General features: G+C 47.0%; 7 protein-coding genes across 7 annotated transcripts; 3 read left to right on the top strand and 4 right to left on the bottom strand.

Annotated features, from left to right (window-relative positions):
* Positions 1-75: 75 nt before the first annotated feature.
* Positions 76-1,930, bottom strand: N7520_002468 (uncharacterized protein; the record flags this gene model as incomplete). Its single annotated transcript, XM_057136403.1, has 2 exons — positions 76-816; positions 866-1,930. 2 exons carry the CDS (start codon positions 1,928-1,930, stop codon positions 76-78), a joined length of 1,806 nt encoding a protein of 601 aa, XP_056999089.1.
* A 1,230-nt stretch (positions 1,931-3,160) lies between these two features.
* On the bottom strand, positions 3,161-3,826 carry N7520_002467 (uncharacterized protein; the record flags this gene model as incomplete). Its single annotated transcript, XM_057136402.1, has 3 exons — positions 3,161-3,321; positions 3,391-3,498; positions 3,550-3,826. 3 exons carry the CDS (start codon positions 3,824-3,826, stop codon positions 3,161-3,163), a joined length of 546 nt encoding a protein of 181 aa, XP_056999088.1.
* Positions 3,827-6,037: 2,211 nt separating this feature from the next.
* N7520_002466 (uncharacterized protein) lies at positions 6,038-7,512 on the top strand (the record flags this gene model as incomplete). The annotated part of the gene is made up of 2 exons (XM_057136401.1): positions 6,038-6,613; positions 6,730-7,512. The coding sequence occupies 2 exons, from the start codon at positions 6,038-6,040 to the stop codon at positions 7,510-7,512; spliced, it is 1,359 nt and encodes a 452-aa protein (XP_056999087.1).
* Positions 7,513-8,779: 1,267 nt separating this feature from the next.
* On the bottom strand, positions 8,780-9,546 carry N7520_002465 (uncharacterized protein; the record flags this gene model as incomplete). Its single annotated transcript, XM_057136400.1, has 2 exons — positions 8,780-9,407; positions 9,449-9,546. The coding sequence occupies 2 exons, from the start codon at positions 9,544-9,546 to the stop codon at positions 8,780-8,782; spliced, it is 726 nt and encodes a 241-aa protein (XP_056999086.1).
* Positions 9,547-11,009: 1,463 nt separating this feature from the next.
* On the bottom strand, positions 11,010-12,269 carry N7520_002464 (uncharacterized protein; the record flags this gene model as incomplete). Its single annotated transcript, XM_057136399.1, has 3 exons — positions 11,010-11,323; positions 11,379-11,995; positions 12,109-12,269. The coding sequence occupies 3 exons, from the start codon at positions 12,267-12,269 to the stop codon at positions 11,010-11,012; spliced, it is 1,092 nt and encodes a 363-aa protein (XP_056999085.1).
* A 996-nt stretch (positions 12,270-13,265) lies between these two features.
* Positions 13,266-16,580, top strand: N7520_002463 (AMP-dependent synthetase/ligase; the record flags this gene model as incomplete). The annotated part of the gene is made up of 5 exons (XM_057136398.1): positions 13,266-13,523; positions 13,588-14,336; positions 14,389-14,946; positions 14,994-15,390; positions 15,441-16,580. The coding sequence occupies 5 exons, from the start codon at positions 13,266-13,268 to the stop codon at positions 16,578-16,580; spliced, it is 3,102 nt and encodes a 1,033-aa protein (XP_056999084.1).
* A 383-nt stretch (positions 16,581-16,963) lies between these two features.
* Positions 16,964-17,758, top strand: N7520_002462 (DsbA family oxidoreductase; the record flags this gene model as incomplete). Its single annotated transcript, XM_057136397.1, has 2 exons — positions 16,964-17,008; positions 17,087-17,758. 2 exons carry the CDS (start codon positions 16,964-16,966, stop codon positions 17,756-17,758), a joined length of 717 nt encoding a protein of 238 aa, XP_056999083.1.
* Positions 17,759-17,795: the final 37 nt, after the last annotated feature.

The following is a 17,795-nucleotide window of genomic DNA, read 5'->3' as shown; positions in this document are numbered from 1 at the left end:
AAGTCTCCGGTTGTAAAATTATATACCCCTCAGCCTAAGGACGAGAAAGTCCAGGGATACTAGAGGTTTCACTCATTATTGCTCATTAAATATAGGCAGAGAACTTAGGGTAGTTGTAGAGGTGAGAGTGGCGGTGGTGGTCGCTGAGACTGTTTGGGTGATGGTCACATCAGTGCCAATGGTGGTGAACGCGATGCTCGTAACGTCGATAGTGTTGATAACAGTGGTTTGGGCTACGATCGGGACGGTAGTGGTAGCGGTGAAAGAAGCCGTCGACGTTATTGTGGCAACCTCTGTCACGTAGATACTAGTGCTCAGTGTCTCCGTGCTCGTCACAGACAATGTCTGGGTAGCAGTGACGTCAGCTATCTGAGTGGTTGTCTGGCTCGTCGTTATATCGATAGTCTCTGTATTGGTTTCAATTGTTGTGGTATCGGTCGTTGCAGTGGTTGTGACAGCAGTTGTAGTATCCTCGGTCACAGGAGCGGTCTCCTGGACTGTTGTCTCTAGGGTGAATGGAATGACCAGATCGCTAGTGATAGTGGCGATCACAGTTTCTGTTTTTGTGATTGGTGTCTCTATTGTCATAATCACTGTGGCGATATTGGTAGCCGTGCTGGTTGAAGAAGTGGTGATGGTTGAAGTAGCCCCAATAGTGACTGTCACTGGCTTTATAATATCGGCGGTGACCGTCTTGGTTATGACAGTTGTGAATGCCCCAGGGGCCGTCTTAGTCACAAAATTAGTTATGAGTTTTGTGACATAAGTCGTATGCAAATTAGGCGCCAGAGTATGAGTGGTTATAGTTTGAGTTCGCTAATGAATCGATTAGTATTTCGAAAATGAAATGAGGGAGTGAACATACCGTAGGGCCGGGAAGTATCATAGTAGTGTACACTGTGGAGGTCCAATCCTTTACTATAAAGACAGAGCAAGCAGTCGATAAATGAGCTGGGGCGATGCCCCTTAAAGCAGAGGGAGTTGGCGGCGCTGCGCGCCCGTCGATTATATCTCTCTTATAAACGAGAGCATCAGTCGTGACCACAGCAGTTGTGGTTACAGTCCTCTCATCAGTCTCGACTGTGGTGAATGTTGTGGTCATGTAATCGGTTACAGTCACCGGGATGGTATCAGTCGAAGTTTGGTAGTCCGTCTGAATAGTAGTTTCGGACTGGGTGTCGGTCGTCGTTACATCCACCTGTTGGGTAGTTGATGATAGGATAGTTTCAGTGGTTGTTTCAGTGGCAGTATCAGTGAAAGAAAGAGTCAGAGTCTCGGTATGATAATCGGTAATGGTGGCAGTTCTCAGGTCTGAATGAAGGTTACTGAGATAGACAGTTACAGGCTCAGTGATGAATGCAGTCACGTAGGCCGTGGACCAATCGGTGAGGATGCTGGTCAAGGTTTTTGTGGCGATGTCCGTGGAATACTCCGTAATGATTATGGCAGAAGGTACGGCGATTGTCTCCGTTATGGTATTGGTGACGAGACTAGTCACTGGCACTGTGACTGTGACTGTTTCGTAGTTCGACTCAGTCACGAAGAAATGTGAAACATCAGTGATTGTCAAGGTTGACAGATCCGTGACCGTTAAATGGACAGTGCTAGTCAACGTTGTCGTTGTATAGAGAGTTGTGGTGCGGGTAGGCGGCTTCACGATTGTCGATGTGCGGTGATTTATCTTTGTCTTAGTTACTTGATGGGGATAGTCGGTGATAGTTTCGGTGACCTTGAGGGTACTTGGATGAGCAGTCGCAGTCTTGACTTCGGTGATAACCTCGCATGTCTCCCGGATGAATTCACGACAGACTGGACGACCTTCGGGGCATTCTTCGATCAGACGCACGATATCCGACAAGGGAGGGGATGGAAGAGCCGAAGTGACGGCTGCGCATATGAATGCCAGCGGGAGGGAAGTTTTCCAAATCATCACGGCTCATAAGTCGATTAAGGGATGACACCGTAAAATAAATCAGATGGATGGCAGTGGGACTTATACCAAAAAGACAGACCGACAGGGGAAAGCACGGCGACTAGGGCCCTGTCGATCAACGAAAGTGTGACCTTCAAAGCGAATCATGGAGCCATCTTATAGGTTCGGATGAAATTTTCCAGCTATCAACCATATTTGACTCGTCATCCAATCTGTATTGGGCGATGTCTAATGCAATGTCCCTACAACTGCTGGAATCAGCCACGCAGGTACGCGATGCGGGTAGCACACTATTAAAGTGGCAATCTAGAGGACCCGGTCCAGATCCTAGCATTTGGGCATGGGATTGGCTTGGTGTTCGCTCTGTCTTGCTAGCGCGCCTGGCAGTTCATGGTGGCGGCTCGGGAGTTCCGAAACAAAGAGCCTAACACACCTCCGCATTGCCCTCGGCTGGATTCACCTGATCGCCTCCTTACCCAGGATATTCTAGGGTATCCATTGTGATTTGATCATTTTAGTATTTCCTAGGGTACACCAATGGAGGGAAATAGTTGGTTGTGTCCGCGGGTTTGGAGCTGCAGCCAAGAGGTGCGAGGTGTCATGTTATGGACGCGTTCTATTGTACGTCTCAGGCCACTAAGCAACATGTGATTAGTCAGATATTGATGCCCAGGGGTCCTCCAGTAACTACTTGGTATGGGAACAGCTGAATTGTACGTCAGACTTTTCCTCTCCTACATAACAAATAGTCATAACTAAAATAACTTATATAATATGGCGGTGAGTTCAACCGAGACGAAAGGCTGCCGCGTACGCTGCGAAAGGCTCCAGAGGACGGATGGGGCGCGCATCCCTCAAGGTGTACTTCTTCTGTCTGCTGTATTTGTCTACCGTGACTGGCTATTATTGGCGTAGTGAAAGGTGGTGTCATTCTGGTTGTGTATAAGAGTTAAATTATCTTAAATTATACAGCATACCAACTAAACCATCCGCAATTGCTGAAGTCCCACTTGCAAAATCTTGCCAAAATCGCCTTTCTGAGTTTCCATTCCCTGTTCCAAAAGGATTAAAACTAGTCTGCACCGTATAAAGGTCCAGAAGGCGCAACCATGACGTGAAAATCTGGTCAGGTTGAGTCATGACTCATAATGCATGTCATGCAAATCGCTTTTCGCCCTGATGATCTGCAGGCAAGTAACCAGCAGTTCCTTCCGGCATGACATCAATTCAAAGCATCATGTCGAATTCATGTGTCCCCTGCTCCAAGGCATCGGCCTCCCTTCGAAGAAGATCCGCTCGGAATCTCCGAAAGGCAGTCTCGATTCTCTTCTTACTCTCCGGATCTGACGAGATACTCCGGGTAGCCTTAGCTGCGCCTCCAGCAAAACCTGTGAAAATAATGAGCCAGGTCAGTAATCATGATTCTGAGTATTTCACGGCGCCCAGGGTGTTCCTACCAAGCTCTCCTCCCAAGAACAGCCCACCAGCGGAAGCAAAGAAGTAGGTCGCGAAATCGCCGAATGTCGAGGGTTTGTTTATAAGGGGAGGGATATCTGGAAGTGACTCTTAGGAAGGCATTAGTTTATGGTCCGGGTAGGTCGATTCGAGAGATGTACCTGTGCGACCATTCGCATAGACAACGCTTGTGGGTTTCTCTTGTGCCTGGAGCGCCTCGAAGAATAATTTGCGATTCCTGCGTAGTCTAATCGCAGCAAACAGACCAAGCCCGATTCCCACTGCAGAGCCGACTGTTGTCCACATAGAGACTGTAGAGGCAGCTGACTTGAGCTTGTCGCGATCCTCGGCATACAACTCGTGCTGTAGGTGCTCATCGGCAAGTCTTGTGAGCTCGTCGCTGCGGCGACGGCGGAGAATGGCAAATGATTCAGACATGGGGTTGAAATTGACGAAATTTTGCAATTGAAAGTCGTGTGATCGAGAAGAAGAATTAGGAACCTGAGTTGCACTTTGGAACTTGGTCGGGGTGGTAGCTGTGATGACGTCATTTCCCGCGAGGTCCGGGGAATTGAAAGAGAAGCTATGTCACCTTGACACATGCGGATCCTCTATTTATCCACACATCAACCTCCATTTAATTACTGTCACTTACCCAAGGATAGCCAAAATATTATTTACGAAGTCAGATGTAGCAGGAATTATATGTTGACTACAAAAGCGCTACAGAGGAGCTAAGAAAGAAAAAGGAAGAATTCATTGGAGATGATAATGGTAACAGGGTTGTTTTTCCCCTGTCGAACTGACATTTCCCAAACTTCACCGGTTTCTTGTCGAATAGAGCATAGATCCCACCTTGGCTTGTTGTCTAAGCTTCAAGTTGTCTCCACTGGGGTTCCAGCTTCATGGCGTGCGTTCCGTATGGCCCGTAGCCATCTGATGTGTGCCTGGAATTATTAAAACGGCCTTGTAGAAGATTGACAGCGACTGGTGTCTGGTTGTTTGCTGGGCTTTTTTTAGTGTTTTCGAATCAAGAATCATCAGCCATGTTCCAATTATTGAGATTTTGGGGACAATCACACACCATGCCGAACCTTCTCGAAGGTAGACAAGACAGCCAAGGAAGACGACTCTATGGTGGAGGCAGACTTCAGATTAGGCTAAGTTCAAGTAAACAGCCTCGACGATGATGGAGGAAGGCATTCCGATCTGAAGAATTGGGGGCACGTGTCAGATTGGGTAGTTGCGAGAATGGAAACAAGCCGGTAGACTGAGCTCTGGGTAGAGCGAGACCTTGAAAGACGCGAATTCAATGGGGGTAGGGGTGGTGCCAATTCTCAAAGAGGCATGAGAAAAGAGGGGGAAAGTCATGGTGAACCTCTAAGGTGTCCGAGAATACCAGAAAGGAAAGGAATTAGAGAACAAAAAGCCTGGAGTCACGAGCTACATATTGAAAAAACCAGAAATCACGGTTTTCTTAATCTACAGCGGAGATGGAAATTGAAAATGGAAGTTAGAGGCTGGAGGGGTGAGTAAAGAGGAAGAAATACATCCCTGCCCCCGCCCATTTTTCTCATTCACCGTAACTCTTTCATCTTTCTCCACATCTTGGCACTTGAAGTTCACTGAAATACATAGATATCAAGCTACAGTGTTTTCGAAATCAGTTATAAATCCGCCAAATGTGAGCTCTGATTGGATCAGATATTACAAGCCTCAGTTCAGGCCGCTTTCTATAATGGTCGCTGTATTTTATAATACAATTATCAGACCGCGAGGATGCATTTTACACGAAACCGTAATCCACAAGCTAGCTGTACGGCCCCGCTCCTTCCCCCCGTCACTCGACAACTTCCCTACGCATCACAGCTACAAGTTCGTCCCAGCCTTACAGTAAAGCTCAAAATCAATATCTCTGGTTGAAATCTACATTATCGGTCCCTTATCTCCTGAATGGCTCTCATTGTTGGCGTGGTCGGGCTCCCCTCGCCCCTGGGCTGTTTATAGACACCATGCAGGAAATATCGACCAAAGATTCGACGGCTCAGAAAGGCTCCGAGACCCAAGTCCAGGCCAACTTCCAAGGTGAAGCAAACGAGGCATTTGACCCTTATCTTTTTCTCTCGCAGCTTATAGACGAGTGAAACTATTCGCCTTGCCCGGCGGTGTGGCTTTCCCTCAGCTTTAGCAAGATCCGATGTACATCACCTGGCTTATTTTGAAATGAAGTGATGTTTCAACGCTCATTGGTTTCAAATTATCAAGCACCAGGTGTTGCAGAAAACTTACGTGCTGGGTGCTCCAATTGAGGTGCAAAGCAACTCATCAATACGACGGTCTAACTAGCTTGTATCGATATCTGGGATGTATCGAAATTACTTGTGCAATCACTGGGCTGGTACGCATTCGTATTTGGGACTCGTTAGGCGAACCAACTCTTTGCGAGAGGTCAGCGTGATTGCATGATATTAACTAACAACCAACCAATGACTATATAGAGGCAGAGCCCGTGACCTTCCCGCCTGACTGTCTATCAGGTGATGGATCTTGGCAAAACTTTTAACCCCGCCATCGCGACTCGCAGCGACTGTGACAGAGTCCTCATTCTGACATCGCTTGAATTGTTGACAGCAACATTTTGCCCACAAGATGGCACACCAAGCACACAATATTCCTTGGAGTCTTCTGGCATCAAACCTTCACTGGAGCAAAACCTCTCACCATGGCCGGGGCGTCACAAATCTCCGCCCTAGCATGAAACCTAACCAAGGCAAAGAGCTCACTTACTTCATCGAAGCGTTTATCCGAACCATCAGCGACCATTCAGTATGCGAGCGCAAGAAGTTTCCCTCCCAATACGCACCGGTAGATCCAACAGACGTTATTCTTGAGCCAGTAACAGTTCAGAAAATTACACCTACCGTTCGCAAATGGCGTAACCACGGCTTCCGGGGCATGTGCCCTAGTTGTATTTGCCCAGTATGGAAAGGAGAAGAGTGTCGATGTATTCCCATCCCAGACGAGGCGAAAAAGGCGTCCGCATTTCTCCGGCCTACCTACGTGAGATATTGCTACGAGCCCTACAAGGAGACTCTTCACGTGTTCTTCAACGTCGAAGTAGTGAAAACCTTGCTCATGCACGAGGAGATGGGCACTATTTTACGTATTTGTGCTCTTCCTGAACTGGATCTGAAGCGATGGTGGACTGACTATTGCGAATGTGGGGTGAGTCGTGCAACGCACATGACCTTTTGAATGCGCTCTTAGCCGCGACCAATTCCAGCCCAGAAATTCTTTCCCTCAAAATGACGATGTATTACTATCTTGTTAACATTTCCAAGCTCTGTCCAAGGATCCTCGGATGGGACCGAGTGTGTATCAAGGCCCTCCGAACCTACGTATGTCTGAACACGATTTACTGCTTCCCAGAGATATGGAATGAGGCTTCCGGTAGAACAATGGAAATGGACTACCGGAACAGCGGGTGCTACCAGTTTACGCTGAGAACATGCACGAGCACAGGGTATGGATCAGAAGTGAGCTCATACCCGCATCGACAATTCTTCGGTATAGGCGACAACCAATTCAAAGGCGCCGACGATCATCCCGAGATTGAAAAGACGCACTGGCTACGATGGACCACCGCCAAGCATCGGCTCGGGCTGTTGGACTATTATTTTTCTCGGAGCGACCATTGTGGAATGGTACCCATTAACGAGTTTCTCGCCGTCGAAAATAAGGCCTTCGCAGGACGGCGACCAGGTTTGTCCGACGTGTCACTTGTTCAGAACTACTTATACCAGAAAGGTTTGCCAGTGGAGCTGGTTTTAGATGTTATGGAGCTTGCTGGATATCAGCCGGTGGGACGATTGAGCGAGCCCCAGGATCCATTCCACTCATCAAATCGTACAGAACTGGCTCGGTACCTCACATATTGCTGGCGATTGCTGGTCAATTGCGACATGATGGCCAAGGCCATTGGCATGCAACTACCATGGAAAGAACTACTAGGCAACTGTATCACTGACTTATGGGCTGATGACCGCTATGGGCATGGACGCTTTTTTTGGTGGGCTCGGGACGAGTATAATGCCTTAGCGCACAGAGTCTTCATTCGGCCTTGAAACAATTTTGGGGTTGAGGCCACGAGGCTGAATTCATGGTAATTAGGAACAAGGTCCACACCCTATGCTAAGGCATCTGTATTTCCTGTGTTTTAAGTCTAGCCATAACTTCCGTTCAAACAGTAAAGCGCGCAATTCATCCTCAAAATACTCGAGAGGCGGCTGAAAAGCCGCTTACGTTGGTTCATCCCACATTGAGATGCCATTTCAACAGGTCAGATCTGATTGGTACACAACAACACATGTTCTTGACGGCCTCTATCAACCACAGTCGTGAAATTTATTATACAGCACATCCCTAAATTGTTACAGCAACCTATAGTAGTTTTCGATTTCAGTTTGACCGCTCACTCTTTAGACTTGATTCCCGGAAAATAAATCCTGAATATGAGAGCTCTGATTGGATGTTATTTTAAGCACCTTGAGCTAGACCGCTTTCTATAATAGTCCATGTGCCTTACAATATGTCTTCAGTACCATTGGTGGTGTATGTTACACGAAACTAGCAGACACACGGTACCTCCTCGCCCCTCTCTTCCTTTCGTGAAAATCATCAACTTCCTGCACAACGGCTTCCTGCTTAGCTGTATTAGTCCAGGCAAAATGGCTCCAAGACTCTCTCCTTCAAAACTTATTCTCATCCGTGATATGATAGAGATCGAATCTTTCACCATATCTGAAATGGCTGAACAGGCTGAATGCAGCAAGCAGACTATCATCAGTATTCGCAATAATTTGCGACAATTTGGAGGCTTATACGCACCATAAACCCGAGTAGGACGAAAACGAACTGTGACGCCTCTGATGATCGAAGCCCTCTGTGATCACCTACATGAGAAATCCGGCCTCTACCTCGAGGAAATGGTTGTATTCCTATGGAATGAGTTTCAGGCCATAGTTATAACCTCCAGCATCAGAAGAGTCCTTGTCGCAAAAGGTTGGTCTAAAAAGACTGCACGGAGACATGCTAGAGAACAAAATGCCGATTTGCGAGACTATTACCTGCATAATCCCTCAGATTCTGAATCATATCACCTAGTGTATGTTGATGAATCTGGGTGTGATAAACGTGTTGGGACCATTGATCTCCCCGCCTTGGTTTTTTTCTTCTATCTCCACTCCCCAAAAGGCTATATATATCTGGGTCACTCACTTGCATTTTTGGGTGATACACGTGGCCTATATTTATGTTGCATGATTATAGAATACATACAAGGTGAAAAATAGAAACTTTTGATGATAACCATAAGCTCATACTTCATTTAGCTCACAGTGTTCCATTCTCTTCTATTCGAGTAACAGTAACCCGTGACCAAGACTCGGTAGGCTCAAGATAGCCCGAAGAAACCCATTTCTGCAGTATATCAAGCTCCAGTGATTGTGCCTCGAATGTGGCATTTATACACAAAATTGTCCCTGAGTAGACTCCGATGTAGTAGTGAGACAACCATGTGTAATCGCGCTTGTCGACCACCACAGCGGCACCCACCAGACATTTACATCCATCGGGAAGTGACGCAGTCTTTGACTGAATTTCCGACGTCACACCTTTGAAGTGGGCATACTTTGTGGGTTCAACCTTGCAAAGCCAATCACGACCTGGGACAGCTTTCAGCGACGTATAGTCTGACCTCGTCAAGTCACTCAGTGTGTCCTGAACAGGTCGCCGAGGCGGATTTGTACTTCCTGCGAACACAGGACAGACATGCATGTGGACTTGTTCTTGTTTCCGCGCTTTCTCCGAGTTGATCACTAGAGCGTGGTTTTCGTCTTGCCAGTCCGCCAAAGTCTGCCCCCATTCCCAAGGTTCATCCGACTGAAGTTGCAAGATACCCGGCATCCGCTTCTTGCTCGTAATCTTCCCGTCGGTCAACCTGATGAACGAACCACTGGGGCTAGTATCACAAAGGCCTTTAGTTTTCAAGCATGTGCAAACTGGATGGAACCACGGGTAACACGAGTCACAGTTGTAGTTGTCTTCAAGGCAGCCTTCACTTTTGGGGACAAGCTTGCTCGTGGAATCCAGAGGTTCATTGTCACAGGTTCGCAGAGAGCGGGTATCGCAATTTTCCGTTGGATCCTCTCTCACACACGCATGACGGGTGGAGGTCTTCGTTTTGGATCCAATCAGAGTGGCAGTGTCTATCCGTCAAGGAGGCATTTTGTGCAAAGGTAAGCCCTAAATGAGGGCAAGGAAAAAGTAATAGAATGTCATGTAACAATTCATGTTGAGAATATTGCCCGGCTTTGTGAAGTTTGAAGGAATCTGAGTATTTAAACGGTGCTTGGGCATGCTCTGGCAATAAATAAATAGATTGTCCTCAAATCTAGGCTCCTCCATGATCGAGTCGAATCCGCCATCTTTAACCCTTTGCAGAAAATAATGAACTTCTGTAGGTTTGGAACAATATCTTGCTATCTCGTTCCCCGGTTTTGTGGAGTTCCTTGGCATTGGACCGTTTCCGACAGCCAATCAAATTTCGATGTCCCATGGTTCAAGGGCTAGTCAAGATTTGCGGTCAAAGTAACCCCGTACTTGAGAGTTCGTGTTTTCTATGGCTTGGCTGAAAATAGTTCGTGTTGATGACTGACCTCGGGAGGCCCTGCTTAAAACGTCTATCAGATTTTTCGCCAAGACATTCTCACATCCCGCTGAGCATCTTGGCTTTCCATCGAATCTCGTAGTCCGAAGCGTAAGACTTCAAACAGCATGTGCTATTACGAACCCCGGAAGAGCAAACTATAGTTTTGTATTTTCAGTGATATATCTTTTGTTGATCTTTTTATCTTGTGAGGTCGTGTAATATCCCACGTTTAGTAAGCGACTGTCGCATGATAAAGGGATATGCTCCCCTGGTCCAATTAGCATTGCACACTCACCTATTTCGGTAGTTGCGTAACAACCAGCAGTGAAAACCATCTTTATGATTACACTATATAATCCATATCAACTGACTGATCAGTACATACGACCATAGGGTGTGGAGAACAGGGCTTCCCGTCCGCTCAGCCGTACTTAAGCCACACGCCGGTTAGTTAGTAGTATGGTGGGTGACCACATGCGAATCCTGACTGTTGTATGTTTTTGCTTTTTTTTGTCCGGCAAACTGCCTTTGCAGCCCTGAATACTACTATCATGCACTGGAACTTCCTATACAGCCATAGAGTATGGACATGGCGTTCCCCTCCTATACTACTCTTCTAATTTTGCAAAGTGAGGATTACCTGTCTTTCCTTTCCCATTTCCTTCCATCTATCTCCTCTTCTTTCATGTTCAGAATACATGGAGAAGATTATACTACCTGGTCATTTGAATCTCTCCCTCCTACAGACTACCTAGTCTTTATGGCTGTATATTAGCTTGAACGATTCATCAATCTTCTAAATCCAGATTTCAAATAACAGGTGTCTTTTAGATTTTACGCTATAGCATCAAATGAGCAGCGCCGAGGCATGAATCAAGTGGTATTGAAATGAATAGCTAGAAACACCAAAGCCTATCCATCTATAACAACTTCAATGATGCTGCGAACAGGGTTGTCTGCCCCAAAAATTCTTTGAATCCGGAATCCAGTACCTTCTAGAAGGGCGTGCCATTGCTTTACACTCCGCTCTTTACCCGCCACGAAGGACATGTTTATGTCATAAAGGAGTTTTTGAAGGTCTGGACGAGAGTCTGATAGGACAATGTCGCAGATCAAGAGTACTGAATTGTGACCTCTCATTGCTGGTGCCAAGTTGCGGAGAATCGTCCGACACTCAGCATCTGGCCAGTCATGCAAGATGAGCTTGAGAAGGTATGCGGCAGCTCCTGAGTAGCAAAAAGTAAGCAAATGATGTTAGAAAAGATATGGTTATTTACTCACCTTTGACAGGTTGTACTTGTTTGAAAAAGTTATATGGTTGGACTTCAACGTCTGGAGAGCATACTGTATCCCCAGCTGTAACAACACCTGGGAGATCCTGGAGGATAAATTTGCCCTTGAGGTCTGGGTGTGCGGCGCATATGCTTTGGATGCTTTGGCCTTTGCCTCCGCCAATGTCGACCAAGACGACGCCATCTTTTCCTGCTGATAGGCTGCCGAAGTCATATAAATCGCCCAATGGATCCTTGAAGCTTGTCATGGCTTCGTTGAAGGTCTTTGCAGCTTTAGGATCTTGTTGAAGTAGATTGAAGAAGTCGATATCTTTGACCCCCTTTGCAAATGCAAAAGGCGAGTTCATTGGATCAGACGGGCTCACGAAACCCGTAAAGTTGAAGAAATCGACGTATGAGCACAGAGTTTTCATCACATTGTCCCATGAATATCGAGTATATGATTGCATGAACTTGTTGTTCCACTCTCGGGATAACGCGGTTTGCTGGTAGATTTCCTCTCCCACCTCTTCAAAGATGTCCATCGCTCCCAGAGCACGCACAATGCGTCTCGTAAGCTCTGGTCCGCCCTTGCTCTCTTTGTCAATTCTTCCAGCGTGAATGCTGCTGAAGTTGGCAGGTTATCGAAAAGACCAATTTCAATAGCCAATCGAACGCAGAGAATCTTGTGGGGTTGGAAATGAAACGACATCAGAGACCGTCTTGGCTCAACGGTACACTGTGCTAGCTTTTGAGAGGTGACCTCGACCTCTCGTAAAGCTGACATCCTATCCGACTCTGTTGTAGCTTGCGAGTATTCCAGTACTGCCTGATTGATCGTCGAGGCAAAGGAGGCGAGCTTCGCGGCCGAGGGGCTGTCGGACACCGCCTCGATAGTCATATTGTTGATGATGTGAAATTTGAGATGGGTGTTTTTGCAATGGGTGAGCTAGGTAGGTCCTGCTAATGTTAAATATGGCAATATGGAGACACGAGACGTCGGTGGCTTTCAGGGCTAGGAGCTACGGAGCTTCTACTTTGGATGATCGCTCATATGAGGCTGAGAAACTACTCAGCTGAAGACCCACGTCCCACTCACGAAAATCTATCGGGTCTTCAGAGTGGGTACGCGGCTTATATTGAGAAATGATCAACTTGACAGACGCACGCTTTTTCAGTCATCATTCACCGTTCCGTTAAGATGGCAGCAGGCTCATTGGTTCTCTGATGTGGTCAGTCAAGGAATCCGTTCTATTTGACGCTCATCATTTCCACTATTGGCATATTTAATTGTGGCTTGCTGAGGTCTATCTCAGCCATCCTTTACTCTTTATTGTAATGACCACTTGTTCAGGACTGCGGGACCCAAGAAGATAGGAACTATCGACCCGAATTGATTTTAAGACCAATAAATCCACCCAGCTAGTGAACAGAGTATACGATCAAACTCAGAGAAGGGTCATTCAAATGTGAACTGGAGTTGATGCCAATAAGAATAAGATAAATGCTGCAGTATACCATGAACACTAGTTCCGATTATAACCCATAACGGCACGAAACAGAATTTATCGAGCGGGTTGCTCAGGCATGACGATCAACTTTATACTATTGAGTATTATTTCCTAAGAATAGACCAATGCGTGACAGTTCATGCGCATAAGTGCGGTGGGGAAAATCGACTATTAGTGGAAACGATTGTCATCACTAGGCCCACATGGACAGCTCAGCTCAGCTCAGGCTTGACCCGATCATTCCGGATATAATCGGCAGATGTGATTCAGACACTACAGAAAAATTCTCTTCTAAGGTGAAGCAGCTTTTATACTTTAAAACTTCACTTTTAATTCGCACTTTGAAATACCACCTTTCGAGGTCTATCTTCACACCCACAATCACCATGGGTACTCAAAGCGGAGTATCAGTTGAGCCAGCGGCCTCGTCGCACGGTTCTGATCCCTTGGTAGAAAAATATGGTCAGCTTGATGTTTTAGATGACTTGATCCGTCATCGTGCCGCAGATGCTGTCCAACACCCAATCCTCGCATACCCACGCTTCGACAATAATGCTGGATCTTACAAATATTATACTGGCCGAGAGCTAGATGATATGATAGATCAGGCAGCCATAAACCTGATCCGAGACGGGTTCACGCCGGTTAGCACACCTTCTTATCACTCAAGAGCTGATTTATGATATCTCTAACATTCTTCGACATTAGCTCGAGGAAGATGGGCGCATAGTAGCGTTAATCGCCTTGTCGGATTTGGATATGGTTATTACTCTGTTCGCACTGAGCAGATTGGGATACACTGTCATGATATTATCACCACGGCTATCAGGGGATGCATGTGTGTCATTGCTCAACACAGTTGGGTGCGATAATATTATATACGGTAAAACTGGAACGATCCGCGCAACAATTGGTGAAATTTTGCAGCAAAAATTGATCGCCTGCCGCCCAATATTGCCTTTTTCCGTGGGCACTTCAGTCAACTCATCGTTGGTCCTGAACAGGAAGCGGATTGCCGAGGCTCAAAAGGACAAAATTGCGATGATCCTTCACTCATCTGGTTCCACGGGAAATCCAAAGCCTTTGTTTCTCACACACAGTGTGCTAATGACCAATCCATTGAGAGGACCCGGGCTCACATCTTTCAACTCACTTCCCTGGTATCATCTTCATGGACTTGCAACTGCGTTGCAAGCAATGTGGATGAGGAAAGTCGCATTCATGTGGAACGCAGCCCTGCCGCTGACGTCAGAGTCCCTTATTCCTGCTCTTCAGGAGGCTCAACCTGAATATTGTGCTGCGGTTCCTTACATGCTGCAAATTTTGGTTGACCATCCTCGAGGAGTAGAGGTACTTCGGAACTGCAAGGTGGTTAGCTATGGGGGAGCGCCATGCCCCGATGAGCTTGGAGATCGCCTTGTGCGAGAAGGTGTTCCCTTTGGTGGTTCATTTGGACTGTGAGTAATTTGAAAAAAGTGTTGCTCAATATAATCTCACATCTATCAACAGCACGGAAGCGGGACTAGTTGCCGAGTCAATGTCTCGACCCAAAGACGACCCATACTGGAATTACTTGAAGATCTTTGAAAACATTCGACCTTATGTTTGGATGAAACCACTCGGGGATGAGCTTTACGAGTGCGTCTACCTCTCCGGACTCCCAGCATTGACTTCGTCAAACTCTGATACGCCGCCTGGGTCATACCATTCTAAGGACGTCTTCACCCCCCACCCCTCGATTCCTGATAGATGGAAGTATGCATCAAGACTTGATGACCGTATTACCCTTATCAACGGAGAGAAAGTTCTGCCACTCCCAATTGAGGGCTGTATCAAACAAAATCCTCTTATCCATGAAGCAGTCGTGGTGGGAGTGGGAAAGGCAGCCCCGGGTTTGTTAATTTTCAGATCCCAGGAAGCGGACCATCTCTCGGATGAACAATATTTCCAAGAAATTTGGCCCAGCATCCAATCGGCCAATTCTCGCGCGGAACAGTTCTCACGCATTGCTAGAGACATGATTAGAGTGTTGCCATTCGCCTCGGCCTTCCCTCGTACAGATAAAGGGTCTATGATCCGTGCAAAGGTGTATCTTCACTACGCTGAGCTTATAGAAAGCATCTACTCCACCCCGAGGAGCAGACTGGAGTTGCTAAGCTAGGCTTTGATGGTACTCTGTTGCTCTTAAAGGAGTTATGTCAGAACGAGCTCGGTGTCAGTCTCTCTGTAGAGGCAAGCTTCTTCTCGGAAGGTGTTGATAGCCTTAAGGCAATTCAAATTCGGCGCCTCATTCTTCAGAACTTTGATCTGGCTAATGAAAGCCTTCCTGTCAATGTGGTTTATGATATGGGCAGCATCTCAAAGCTAGCAGAGTATATTTGTGCTATGCAGAGCGGTTCGGGTGTTTCCACGCAGAATAATGCCACTGATCTCATGTCCAAATTGATTCAGAAATATTCCGCATTTCAGAGACATGTACCTGATGACTCTCCCTTGAGCACAAATAATGTTGTGAGTATCATTTGCCTTGAGATCTAAAGTGCCACGCTAACTAGATAAAGATTCTTACCGGAGCCACAGGGTCCATCGGGGCTCACGTCTTATATGAGCTCCTCAATGACGATTCTGTGTCCACAGTCTTTTGTCTGACACGACGAAAGTCCCCATTGGAAGATATACTCAAGAGCCTAGTCGAAAAGGGACTGCAGATCACGTCAGAGCAATCATCGAAAATTGTTGCTCTGACCAGCTTACTTGAACAATCAAACTTCGGCTTAGACGAAGAAATCATGGCTCGTATGCGCCGATCTGTTACACAGGTCCTGCATGTGGCCTGGCCTGTGAACTTCAATTTACCGCTGGATCAATTTGAGCCCCACATTCGCGGGCTATATAATCTCCTCCAATTCTCACTTCGCGTCGAACAGCCAAAACCTGCAGCGGTCATGTTCTGCTCCTCTGTTTCCACCGCACTCATAGCAATGTCTTCCGAAATTCCAGAAGGCCCAATGGATCTCAGTTCTGCGTACATGGGCTACGGTCAATCCAAGCTAATTGGTGAGCACATTGTCAGCGCAGCATACCAATCAGGAGCGAGAGCCTATTCTCTCAGAATCGGCCAGGTATCGGGTCATTCAAAGAAGGGCCTTTGGAATGACAAGGAAGCCCTGCCGCTGATGATCAGGTCAGCTTTGACCCTGAAAGCCTTGCCTACTCTGAATGAAAGATGCTCCTGGCTACCAGTTGATATCCTCGCGACTACTATTCTGGAGCTAACGAGATCTTCCTCGAGCTTAAGCCAGAATCCCGAGAGAAGCGAGACATCGGAACAGCTGACCTGCGATGACTCCATCTACAATGTGTGTAACTCTTGTGAGTTTTCCTGGTCGGCCTTGCTAGAGAACTTGGGTCGTGACTTCGAATTCGCTACCGTGCCATTTAAAATCTGGCTGCAGTTACTTCGAGAAAGCGAGGCACGAGGCGAGGAGCATCTTAATCCGGCTATCAAACTTATCGACCATTACAAAGCAATGTATGGTCCCAGGTCTTCTGCTCTGTCCACACTCGGTCACAAGTCTTTTGTGACAGAAAAGGCAGAGCGGAATAGTTCTACTTTGAAAACTGGTCGACTGCAGATTATTGAAGATGGAATTCTGGATTGCTACATGCGTGACTGGATTTCGCGATGGACGACATCGTAATAGACTTCTCACGATCAGTCGATAGTCTGGTCCATGATCATGTGATCCTTTTGTGTCGTTAGTAAAAAAAACTGAAAATGAAAGAAGAAATGAACTTCGTACATAGTTTTATCATTCACTCGATAAGGTAATCCAAAGATAGATGACCTGCGGAAAATATAAAAGCCGCCTTCGGAGAATAAACGTGACGAACGGATGGATCCCTTCCCCTGCCGCTGCTGACAAATCAGCACTTGAATCTGCGGCGGATCTATAAGCAGAGCCCTTGGAGCTAAATGTTTTCGAGCTTAAACAATTTACAACAGAACTTAATCACTCATATTCTCTACTTGCTTTGCTCTCTTGCCTACCCCTCATCTCATCTACCCACCCACACAACAAACATGACCAACTTCAAAATCCAAATCATCTCAGACACCATCTGCCCCGTAAGTAACCTCTCCCGCCATCTATACTATACTCCCCTCTTGATCCATTTTCACATACTAAATCCCTCCCTGCCCCAGTGGTGCTACGTCGGCTATCGACGCCTCTCCCGCGCCATAGTAGCACACAAAGCCAGCAATCCCGCTGACACCTTCACCCTAACATGGAACACATTCTATCTCAACCCCGCACTTCCCGAATTCCCTGGCATGAATAAAGCCGAAATGTACGCCGCAAGACTAGGGCCCGAGCGCATGAAAGCTGCATTCTCGCGTCTCACCTCCGTCGGCGAAAGTGAGGGTATCAAATTCAGCTTTGGTGGGAATACGGGTAAGACACGGGATTCTCACCGGTTGTTGTGGTATGCTGGGCAATTAGAGGAGGGCAAAATGAGTCAGATCGGTAATGCAACTCCGGCTTCTCCTTCTGCTTCTACCGTGGGCGGGTTGCAAACACACGTTGCGGAGAAGCTATTTCGCGCGTACTTTGAAGACGAAAAGAATATTACTAGTCCGCAGGTCTTGTTGGAGGCTGGTGTTGAGGCCGGGTTGGATCGGGAGGAGGTTAAGAAGTTTTTGGACTCGGAGGAGGGAGGGGCGGACGTTGATTCTGAGGCGAAGGTCGCGTCGAGACGGTTGGTTACTGGTGTGCCATTTTTCTCGATTCAAGGGAAGTATTCTGTGGAGGGGGCGGAGGAGCCTGAGACATTCTTGAAGGTTTTTGAGCAGATTAAGGAGAATGAGAAGGCGTAGAGGTCTGCGCTGGACCTCGTTTGTTTCTATAGTTCTA

The sequence above is a fragment of the Penicillium odoratum genome (genome assembly GCF_028828045.1).
Source record: "Penicillium odoratum strain IBT 22623 chromosome Unknown utg000002l_segment0_segment0, whole genome shotgun sequence".
Taxonomy (NCBI): domain Eukaryota; kingdom Fungi; phylum Ascomycota; class Eurotiomycetes; order Eurotiales; family Aspergillaceae; genus Penicillium; species Penicillium odoratum.
Note: the sequence above shows the minus strand (reverse complement) of the source record. Positions and strands in the feature narration are given on the sequence as shown.